The sequence below is a fragment of the Saccoglossus kowalevskii genome, chromosome 5, assembly GCF_978046115.1.
Source record: "Saccoglossus kowalevskii chromosome 5, keSacKowa6.1, whole genome shotgun sequence".
Lineage (NCBI taxonomy): Eukaryota > Metazoa > Hemichordata > Enteropneusta > Harrimaniidae > Saccoglossus > Saccoglossus kowalevskii.
The window spans coordinates 28,245,286-28,257,424 of record NC_140645.1 but is presented as its reverse complement, the minus strand read 5'-3'; the positions used below and the strand labels follow the sequence as shown (position 1 = coordinate 28,257,424).

General features: G+C 38.8%; 1 protein-coding gene across 3 annotated transcripts in view; it reads right to left on the bottom strand.

Moving 5' to 3' along the window:
- LOC102806974 (basement membrane-specific heparan sulfate proteoglycan core protein-like) overlaps positions 1-12,139 on the bottom strand; it is a 106,548-nt gene that overhangs the window by 40,453 nt on the left and 53,956 nt on the right. For all 3 annotated transcript variants that reach the window (XM_085499287.1, XM_085499289.1, XM_085499288.1), the window contains exons 13-16: positions 4,088-4,336; positions 1,518-1,634; positions 1,308-1,329; positions 65-129 (exon numbers count right to left, since the gene is read on the bottom strand). In XM_085499287.1, coding sequence (XP_085355413.1) covers positions 65-129; positions 1,308-1,329; positions 1,518-1,634; positions 4,088-4,336 — 453 coding nt within the window. The remainder of the gene's footprint in view (positions 1-64; positions 130-1,307; positions 1,330-1,517; positions 1,635-4,087; positions 4,337-12,139) is intronic.

Genomic DNA, 12,139 nt, shown 5'->3' with positions numbered 1-12,139 from the left:
CCTTAATTTTGACCCCTGAATAAGTAATAATTTCTCTATAGAAAAGCTTCAAGTAAGTAATTACCTTTTGGTGGGGAGGTTCTCATTATTTCACTGGTAACCATAGATGGGTTGTCTGCACCTGAATAGCTGCAAGAAGATTCAATTATAAAAAGTTATGGATGGATACTCATAACACAATAATGAATCATTCATTACATTTTGGTAGAGATGCCAATAATTTGTTATTTCTGTGTGTGAGAGTCTTTGTGGTTACTCTGTCTGTCAGATTTCAAAGAACTTTGTATATTGATACTCTGGTATAATGCAAAGGCCTGATCAGTTTGGAGAAAAAATTATAATGTATATCTCAAGTACTAATCATCACATTTCAGTGACACTTAGTACATATATCCTTTAGGACAATGCACAGACCTGATCAATTGTGGTTAAAATCAGTGCATATTAATCATCTAATTCACATAATTATTTTTTTAATTTTCTGCTTTCCTACCAATATCTTGCATACTAACCATCAAATTTCAATGAAAAATTATATTTAGATGCTATATGATATTTTACAGACCTGATTAGTTTTAAGCTAAAATCTGCTCATATTAATTACCTAAATAATAAATTGCATACAAATTAGTAATTTTTAGCTTTTTCATTGATATCTTGAGTAGTAATCATCTTATTTCAATAATTTATAGTGCATAAGACAATGCGACAACCTAGTTAGTTTTAGGTTTAAAATATTTAATATTTATTACCTAATTTATAAGATTTAATCACATTGTAAAGAAACTGGGTAAAAAAGTGCCTCAGGACAATGTACCAAAATGATTAGTTTTTGGGTTGAAACCAAGCACATTAACTCCCTAATTTGCATATTAATTAGTCAATAATCCATCTATATCTCAAAAACATATTGCATTCCAAAAGAAAAGGCATATATTTACCTGTTCTGAGGACATTTCTAAAGACTTGATTAGTTTGGGTTTAAAATTTGAGCATACTTTGATAATCCATATACATTTTGAAAGTAACTGCATTTGGTATACCTGATACATACACGTGAATCTTAATCTTCAAAACTAGTTGCTAGTTTTCATAACAATATGTTCTGTTTGTAATGAATATTTATGTAAATTTAGTGTAATGTTATAGGTCAATATGTATATGTTTCTGTATTATCGACTGCTTAAACTGTGGATCATCTGGATCATATTGGAATAAAACATAATTGTCATTTATCTTTATCATTTTTATGTGGTGTTTGTTGAGGAATAGTGATCAAGCAGCTTTAATTAGATGTGTATACGTACCTACAAACCATTTCTGCATCACCTGGATAGAATAAATATCAACATATTAAAATGTAATAACACAAAAAAAATACAATTACATAACTGCCATTTGTGTTTATTCAAATCTGCTTCATCATATTGTGTGTCTCAATATGTATAATTTTGATATACTGAATATAGTTGCCAACATTACAACAAGTTTACTTAAAATAAAGCTGTCAAACTCACCATTATTTTGTGGTTTTCTTCTTGATATTAAAATGATAAGGACAATATCGATGATGATTAAGACTCCACAGGTGATAAGCATTCCATTCATTGTCATTTCATAATTTGTAACTGGAACTGAAAAAGTAATTGTGATTGATGAACTGTTATCTTATACAAAGGTGGTGTTAATTATTAAAAAAATAATCCACAACGACAATATTTTATTACATATGTACTGCAGTTTACTTTGTTACTCTTTGGAAATTTACTCAGTACCTCCACTGTCGATATACAAAATGAGCAAAAATAATCATGTTTGTTGAGTTTGTGTTCATGTAGTATTCCGCAGGATACATTCATATGTGTATTTAAAATAGTTAATTGGTTCTGGGCAGCATAGTGACCTTCTTGGCCTTGATGCTGGCCTCACTTATGCTCTTGGCCCTGGTAAGCTAGACTGAACAGACCCCTTGCCTAATTTTTAGTTTTATTAGAAATAGTCAATTTTTAGTTATTGTAGAGATAACTTTTTTTTTTTATTACTGCATAATTAGTGTAAGTTTATTGGTTTGTATGTTTTGATCTTGTATGTGCTTTGCTATTAAATGTAATTCAATGTATATCTTCTGTGTGCAGTGTGTCTTTACAAATTGGTATTTGAACAGATAATCTGAATGCTTTGTGATAGTTGTGACCATTTAATATTTTCACTAGCGATATGCAAGTCAGTACGTTATTTGGTCACATCTGTCACAAGAGCCAAAACTCTGGATGCAGGGGCTTGATGAGTTTGAAATACAGTTTGGGATGAATACATTTGACAGTGCTCAGGAAGAAATATTTATGGTGTGGTAATTGCTAGTGAAATAAACTAAACAGTCTTGTTTGTAAATGTAACCATTATAAGTTATGAAAAGCATCTTAGATAGAGCAATACTTTGCTTATGTCATTCATTAACCGTTTGTGTTATTTTCAAAATGTGGGTAATTGTATGAATTAATTGAGTAATAAGCTATGATAAGTAAGACTTAACTGAAACAAAGCCTGACAAAACTTTCTGGTGTGATACATGTTGTTAAGCATTATACACTGATAGACTGCACCAATTCACATTGGCATTGTCCAGGTATTCTCCATAGCTACACAATTGGTTACATGAATTTTTGAAATTTAGGTTTGGCAAGTAAATAAAAAATAAACTAATTGGATTTTTACATAAAGAATAATTTGAATTCTGGTCTGAATGAGATCAATATATAATACTAGTTGTTAATACATCATAGTCCTATAATCTAATCAGACTTGTGCATTTTGTCGATAAATCTAATCATATATTAATAGCTTAATATAGTAATAGCTTAATATTTCCCTCTTGCACAGTAAGTGTGAGTGATCTAAAATGGCCGTTTTTATGTTGATGTTTTTTTCTAGCTTTTTCCTCATTAATCATGCATCTCTAATTTGCGAACAGATCATACCACTGTATTAACATTATAATACATGTATTTACTTGCAACTCAGAAATAACTAGTGTGTACCTTTATCACATGTTTCTTAGGTGTAATACTGTAAAATCTGTATTAGAAGCCGCAGCTTCTATTAAAATGGTACAAATGCAACAGATGGGATGCGGCTTCTACATCTACACAGATGAGAAATGATGAATTTTTGGTTCTCAATTATTCAAAAAGAATGGGTGCGACTTCCATTGGGCCATTCCAGTTTATAGCACCCCCCCTGTTGATGAGTTTGTGTGTTTACTTCATACAGGGTATAATTTCCATGGGTGTATAAGTCATACAAAGTTTTATTTCCAAATCATCATTCACCATACAGTAATGAAAAAATCGAAATCGAAAAGTTCACAGTTGACTTGAAAGCAACAAAGGACGCAACTAACTAACAATACAAAATTGCGCATGCGTGAAACAAACAATTTGCATAAATACAACAAGACAATTGCGCATGCGCGCAGTGCAAATAATAAAATTCACGGGAATAATTAACCATTTTGAAATACAAAATTACACAATGAAAATCCAAAACTATAGGTCCTACTTATGGTGTTGATGAGTTCCTTTGTGACACCATACAGAGTAGGATTTCCAAATATAACTCTCATCATATGCTAATTTACCAAGTTCAAAATTTTATATCTGACAATGGAAATCCAAACTAGTCCTGATTCACGGTGTTGATGAGCTCATTCGTCCCACCATCATTATCTAATTTCAGAAATAACTATTTCATACTGGCCCAATACAGTCAGAATTCCAAGTTTTTTTAGTCATACAGTGTTGGAAATCCAACCTCATCAACCGGTATGTGGTGAGATAAACTAGGCCATATTTAATTTAGTAGCCATAACTGCCTGGATTTCCAGAATTTTTTTTTCCATACTCGTCTGGATTTCCAGATTCTGTTTCTCCATATACAGCTGGAATTCCGGGGTATTTTCCCCATCATACAGTGCTGGAAATCCGACCTCATCAACAGGGGGGTGCAGATATAAACTGGAATGGCCCATTAGGGATGTGGCTTCTAATACAGATTTTACAGTAGTACCCCTATCACGAAAAAAAAATACCTTTATGTTTCACTGCATCAATGGATTCCTCTAAACAGTGATCACCATCTAGTGTACAGTATGTTACTCTGTATTCAGCATTCACATCATCCACTGTATATTCAAGTTGACTGCTAAGTACACATTCTTCTATTACAACCCAACTGTCATCTACATATTTCTCTATTTTCACACACTGATAACTGCCATTTTCATGCCTTGTCCAGGTTAATTCACCATTCTCTGGATTTAATTCAATGGTTGGAATTCCTAATGCATTTTGAATTTGAAAAAAACTAAATTATAGTAAAACTATAGAAAACCTTGTCCAGGAAGGAATATCTGTTGTGGGTTAAATTGCTAGTGGAATGCACTGGACGGTCTTCTTTGTAAATATAACCATAATAAATTATGAAAAGCATGTTTGATAGCACAGTCCGTTGCTTATATGTCACTAGACTGGTGCATGTTGTTATGTGATTAGCCTTTTAACCATTTGTTAGTTTCAAAATGTGGGCAATATTGTATGAATTAATTGAGTAAGCTTTGAAAAGAAATACTGGTAACTGAAACAAAGTCTGACAAAACAACTTCCTGGTGTGATACATGTTGCTAAGCTTTTTATACTGATAGACTGCACATTGCCAATGTAGCTAGGATGTTGGTCAGCATTTTATTGTTGTGAATTTAGGACCACCTAATTGAATAACATTTTTAGAAAGTCATTTGAAAATTTAATATAATTTAATATTTTTTTTTCAAGAATGATTGACATGTAAATCAAAAGAAACACATTTGCCAGTGTATATAACAACATTGGGTATGTTGGCCCAGCTGATTCTGTTGCACTGTTTGTCTGAGGGTTGGAATACACCCATTGCACATCCAAGTATGTCAAGTTTTGGGTTGTCTCTAACTGTGACCTGTTCATATTGACTACAAACCCCAATGATCTCTGTACTGTAGGGGTTTGTCTAGTCTCCCTTTAAAAGTTGATGGTAGAGAAACCAGTCCTATACAAAGATGTCCTGCATGTGTATAATAATAATAATAATAATAATATTTTTTATTAGCCTTTGGAGCGGCAAACAAAGAGAAGAAAACAACCAAATCATACATATTTGAAAAAGGAAAGAAGAAAAATCACATTAAATTCAAACTTTCTTTTCTATACTTATACAATTGAGTAATAAATACTCTAACTTCCTTGGATACAATATTCTCCAAATTATTGTTGACTTTCCACAATATGTCGCTAAAAAGTACATTAAACTTAAAATTAATTCCTCCAGAAAGAAAGTTATTAATAAGTGTTGGGTCTACTTCAAGGTTTTGAACTTTGTACATGAAATCTCCATAAAATTTGTGTCTTAAATGATAAGTTGCTTTGCATAAAAATAGAAAATGATAAATATCTTCTTTGTCGTCATTACATAGCTTGCACATTCCATTCCCTTTATATTTGTCCCATGTTATTTTATTACCCTCTAAATCCAGTGAGTTAGATCTGACTTTAAAATACAGTGATATGCCATGATGATCAAGGGGATCATTTATATAGTTTTCTTTTTCCTTATTTCTTTTAACCCAACTGTAATGTTCCAGTGATTTCATATTAGATATTTGATCTGCAAACGTTTTTACTTCATTTTGTTCACTTATTTTATAAAAGCTTTTGAGCCAGTTTATATTGTTAGGTATGTTTAACCCATAGACATGGTCTAATCCGTTAGTTTCAAGTACTTTGTGCACATATGTTGGCCAATTCCAAGTAAGCTTATGGTTGTTTACATACGACTTGTGCAATTCTGTGAAAACAATTTTGGTCCATCTGGTGTTATTCATTTCTTGTAATCTGTTCAAATATTTAATTCGAAAAGTATCAAGGGTGTAGCTCAAATCAGCCCATCCTAAATCCCCTAATACAGCAGAGCAAGCAACATTTCTGTTGACTTTAAAAAGGAATTTGCCAAACTGATATTGCAGACTTTTTAACTTTTTCCTATCATCGTTATTTTCTAAAAACCATACACCACATCCATAGCTAATAGATGGTAAAATTATACTCTTCCACAATACATCACCATACTCAAACATATTGTAACTATTGTGTTGATTGATGATGGCTTTACAATATGCTATTAATTTCATCCCCTTCTTGTAAATTTCAGTAAATTGTGCATGGTCCTTTATAGTTTTAGAAATAACTATTCCCAAGTATTTATATGTGTTAGTCTCTTCTAGTAACAGATTTCCTAATTTCCAGAGTGTGCCTTTTCTATGCAATTTTTTGCCAAAATACATTACTTGGGATTTGTTGCTGTTGTAACTTAATTTCCAATTGTCTGCAAATTTTGCTGCTATGTCTAACATATTTTGTAATTCATCTGCATTATTTGCGATGAGGACAACATCATCTGCCCAAAATAGTCCAGGAATTATCTTTTTACCTATTTCTACCCCTAATTAGTTGGAGTGTAGTTGGAGTACCATGCACTGCCTTGCACCTCTTCCAAACACAAGCGGTGCTGAGCAGAGGCTAAATGAATGTACCGTTAAAGCTCTAATAAACCGCGGTTTATATTACAATGTATCAATTTAAAAATTGAGATCAAAAGCTCCAGTTCGGGGTGCGGTTTCTAATACGTACATATTGCAATCACTAAATGGGCGTGGTCAGTTTTTGCCCACAACACATGCACAAAACAAACAATACATCATACAATCTCTTGAATAGGCATCAGGGAAGAGTAAAAGGCCTTACTTTGGTTCTAAAATAGGCGTTATGATATGTTGAAAAATTAATCAATAAAAAAAAAAATGTCCACATGATAAAAAAACTTACTCAGTATATTTAATATAATATGCATTTATTTTTTTAATTTTCTTGGTAACAAAAAGTATATTCTAACAGAAGTTTCAAATAAAAACAAACACGAATGCACTGCTTAGTAGCAAATGATTAGTAATTGTTAGCGCAATCTGGCCATGCTTCGGTTCACAAGTGAATAACTTACTTGTTTTGAAATTGGTGATTATTATTCAGTAGTGATTAGCTTATAATAACGCATGAAAAATAAATCTGTTGAATTGTTATGAAATGCACATAAAATTCAACTTAGTTTCACCGTAATCAAATGGTTTCAGTCACATGTAAACGCTCGATACGATACGATATTCGCCATGTTTTGAATGCACGCAAGACGTGTTTATTGACCTTTTATTGACCAAATAAGTCAAGTCACTAATTAATCATGGTTGTATTTTGTAGGTAGTTCAAAATTGTTAATTATTCATTTGCATACTTTTCATTTGCATAGCTTCGTTTGTTTGTTTAGTTCCTCTACTGCGCATGATTCTTGTAGCCAGTTCGCTTCGTTCTGTTTACTTGCACTGTTTATATCGCACGCTGTTCGTGCCCAGTCATTTCTGTTCGGGTTATTTTCAATTTACTTTCTCGCTATGCCAAGAAGTAAGCGGCGCTCAACATGCTCTGGCTGCAAGCTCGATGTGGAAGCTCACACCTGGGGCAAGCACGGAAAATTCTGCACCGGTCCACCGCCGGAGGAAGAGAACTGCCGTTCACCGAACAGCTCAACTGCCGTCCCTAAGTCGTCCCCTTCCACCTCGAAGCACCGACGTCACTCGCCCACAGTCTCACACGCGGAACCACATAGATATTTTGACGAGTTTTCAGACGGGGATGAAGACGACCATGTCGAGTTAGCTATTTTGCAACGCCGGAAACAATCCTTGTTGGTGAGAATCGCGAAGCAAAAATTACTGGCGGAAATCTCCCAGCTAGAAACGGAATTCAAAAGTTGTTCCTTGAACGCACATCCACCAACCACAGGCCTATCATCCACGCGCCAACAGGGCACATCGCTTTCTGATCACCAAATCTCTGACATTTCACTAGCGGAACTTCGCAAAATGACGAATCTCCGATCGCAGGTTGACCACGATTTGTCACCATACTTCGATGCCATTGGAGCGAACAAAGGACACGAGGCTGAGAACAAAGAACCAGCTGGTGAGTACATTATTCGCGACAGTCTCATTAATTCCCCCGGGCGTCACGCCGGGAAAAAGTTGCCTGGTTTGAAATCTCCAGAACAGTTTGTTTCATCATTCTTTTCTTCACACGAACTGAAATACGACGACTTATCACTTGAACAATTTCTACAGGGCTACACGCTCTTACTGCAGGATCCATCCATGCCCAAAGCAGAACAAAAGGGCCGGTTACGTCTCCTGCACGATTTGTTTGTTAAACTACCATTGTACAAATGGCCCATTGTCCGGAGCTATCACGCGGCAGTGGCTCGTTTAATCGATGATAACAGACGTACATGGGACAGCGATTACTCAGACGTGAAAGAACTGTTTTTCGATTTCTCAGCCGACAAGTTGAAATCAGTCACCCAGAAATGGACAACAAACAGCGGCAACAGAAATACCTCCAACCCGGACGGTTCGCCCGTATTAGTGTGCACAGCTTTCAACGAGAAAGGTTCTTGCTCATTTGATCCATGCAAATTTAAACACATTTGCAATTATTGCTATGTCACTCGCAATCGCTTAAATAATCACAGCGAAAAGGACTGCAAACAGAAGTCAGGCACGTCCATGTCATCTCTGCACCGCGACAAACCAATCTCCTCGTGACTCCATGCGCAGCCCTCAGACATCACGTCAACGACCTGTAACCTCCCCGTTAGATCAACGCCTATACACGTATCTCCGGACGATAGTGTTATCTCGCTCGATTTGGTTAGCAACAACATCACCGGGTCTGACCCAACACTTTCAGTCATCACAAGCGTCTCAGGGGGCTCCACACCTACGCCACCAGCAGCTACATCACCGTTGTCACTTACGCACACAGCATTACGCAAGCTCAGCACCACAGTCTTCATCGATAATAACAAGTTCGAATCCCTCGCTCTCGCCGGTCAGTCAACAACCACACTGACATCAAGCATGATCAAAGCGCCAACATCGCAGACGGTCCTCAGCGACACGAACTTCGTCCCCGCACTTCATCACAACACAAGCAGGTCGAGGGCTACACACTCGTCATTGACATCATCAACTACAACAACAACAACAACTTCTCCATCATCAGCTGATCATTTGTCACTGTCGCCCAGAAACTCTGTGCCGACAGATCATATTATTTCTAACATGGATGGCAGTATTGCACAGCATTACATTGATTTACATCGCAGAATCTCCACTTCAGGCCTTTATAACTTTCAAGGTTGTCGCATCCCGGTCTCTTTCGGTCTGAACATTCAGTCTTGGCGCCATCTACTACGCAATTACGACGATGACATCTGCGACTTCTTAGAATTTGGTTGGCCCATCAACTACTCGCGCGACTTTCTTCCTACTTCGCACACAACGAATCACACCTCGGCTTTACATTTCGCTGAGCACGTGGACAGTTTTCTGGAATCAGAGCTATCTCTCGGCGCATCTGTTGGACCGTTCGACACTCCGCCATTGTCACACCCGCTCATTACCTCACCATTAATGACCGTGGCTAAGAAGGGCTCATCTTCCCGTCGCGTGGTCGTGGACTTAAGTTTTCCAGAAGGCTACTCGGTCAACGACGGCATCCCAGGGGATAGTTACATCGGGGATGATTATAAGCTCAGATATCCTACAGTTGACTCCATGTTAGATCGCATCCGTACACTTGGTTCCGGTTGCCTCCTTTACAAACGTGACCTCAGCAGGGCATACCGTCAACTTCGCGTGGATCCGAGAGACTACCACCTTCTCGGCTATTCTTGGAAAGGGAAATACTACTTTGACGTTTCACCACCTTTCGGGTTACGCACAGCGGCCTTAATGTGTCAACGGTCAACCAGCGCAGTGCGTCACATCCTACGCAACCAAGGGCACGAGGTGATCAATTATATCGACGATTTCGGCGGAGCAGAGTTACCAATCAACGCTACTGCGGCTTTTGAGAGTCTAGGGAATCTGCTGAACGAGCTCGGCCTTCAAGAATCCGTGGCTAAAGCATGTGCTCCTGCTACTAGTATGACTTTTCTCGGTTCTGAATTTGACACAGTCAACATGACCATTGCCGTACCCGCCGTGAAACTCACTCAAATTCACGAAGAACTATCCAACTGGGACAATCGCTCCTCTTGTTCCCGCACAGAATTACAAAGTCTCATCGGTCTCTTGTCCTATGTCTCAAATTGTGTTCGCCCGGGTCGCTTGTTTATTTCCCGCATGCTGTCCACGCTTCGCACATTCTCTGCTAAACATCCCCGCACCCGTATCGATGCAGAGTTTCGCAAAGACCTCTTATGGTGGAAGACGATTTTACAGGACTATAATGGCGTTTCTATCATACACACCCAACCTTGGTCCCCGCCAGATACTGTCGTGTGTACAGACGCATGCCTTTCAGGCTGCGGCGGCGTCTCAGTTACCCAGTTCTTTCGCTCTCCTTTCCCACAACACATCATCAACATGGGTTTGTCTATCAATGCATTGGAATTGCTTGCAGTCGTGGTCGCACTCAAGCTCTGGTCCCATACTTGGCGCAGGCTTCGCTTGCAAATAACCTCTGACAACACTACAACGGTTGCATTGATCAACTCTCATCGTACCCATTCAGATTTCGAACTCAGCTGTTTGCGGGAGATTGCATACTTCCAAGCACGTTTCGAATTCAATCTCTGGGCTGTACACATCCCCGGTCGGAGCAACGTTGCCGACGCTCCAAGCCGTTCACATTTATCTGGCATTTACAAGTCTCGTGTGGAAGAGCTACAGTCAAACTTTGGCATCTCAGAAGTCGTTGTACCTCAAGAAACGTTCCAGTTTATTCATCCTTGGTAACTTGTAGCATTTTCTTTTTCGCTCCTGCAGATTGTCAAGCTCCGCTCGCCGATCTGGACCGCCAGGCGTCCCGCTCACTCCACTCAGCTTTTGCTTCCGGTTCATTGCGCAACATTACAACTCAATGGCGTGCATTCTTCCTCTTCTGCCGTTTCTTTTGCATCCAGCCAGTTCCGGCCACAACACGAACGATTATTCGCTACACACAGTTCCTCGCCCGCTCGTTTTCATGCACGGCATCAATCCGCAACTACCTCAACGGCGTTCGGCTGCTGCATTTATTTGTCTCCGAGACCCCACCTTCACTCGACTCATTCGAACTGCGCCTTGTCCTCCGGGGAATACAGCGTATATCAGCGCACCAGCCTCGCCGCAAGTTGCCTATCACACCGGATATCCTTCTTCGAATTCATCGTCTCTTGGACTTTACACGCCCGCTTCACGTTACGCTGTAGTCCGCTTTCCTCATCGCATTTTTTTTTTTCGTTCCTGCGCAAGTCCAACCTGGTGCCCCCTTCAGATACAGCTTATGACGCCCGCATTCATCTCTCGCGGGGCAGCGTCGGATACAACACCACAGGTTTGATCATCCGTATCACATGGTCCAAAACCATACAGTTCGGCGAACGGGTTCTGCACATTCCCATCCTGGCTATCCCTGGCTCCGCCCTCTGCCCAGTATCAGCCTACAAGCAGATGGTGGACATGTTGCCAGCACCTTCAGAAGCTCCCCTGTTCCTTGCGCCGTCATCTACCGGCAGACTGCATCCTTTGACCTACCAGTCTTTTGTTCGACATCTGCGATCATTGCTCAGCTCCACAGGGCTGGACCCAAACAGTTACTCCGGTCACAGCTTTCGTCGCGGAGGTGCCTCCTTCGCATTTCAGTCGGGCGCAGACCCTGAAGCAATTAAAGCGCAAGGCGACTGGCGCTCACAAGCTTACCTGCTCTACATGGAATCTTCATTCGGTCGTCGCCTCAGGACGGCATCATGCATTCGCGCTGCTATCAAGTCTGGCCAAGTCGATCTGACACTTTGAACATTTGCTTTTGGCGGCTTTAATTTTTTTGGCCTTTTAATGCTGTATTTCACTGTATGCCAGAAATGTAATTTTAGATTCAGCAGAATTAAACTAACTTTTTATTTCCTTTTGCCGCCAATTCGCTTGAGTCGGGTTCGTTCTTTGCCAGTGAATAATTGTTGT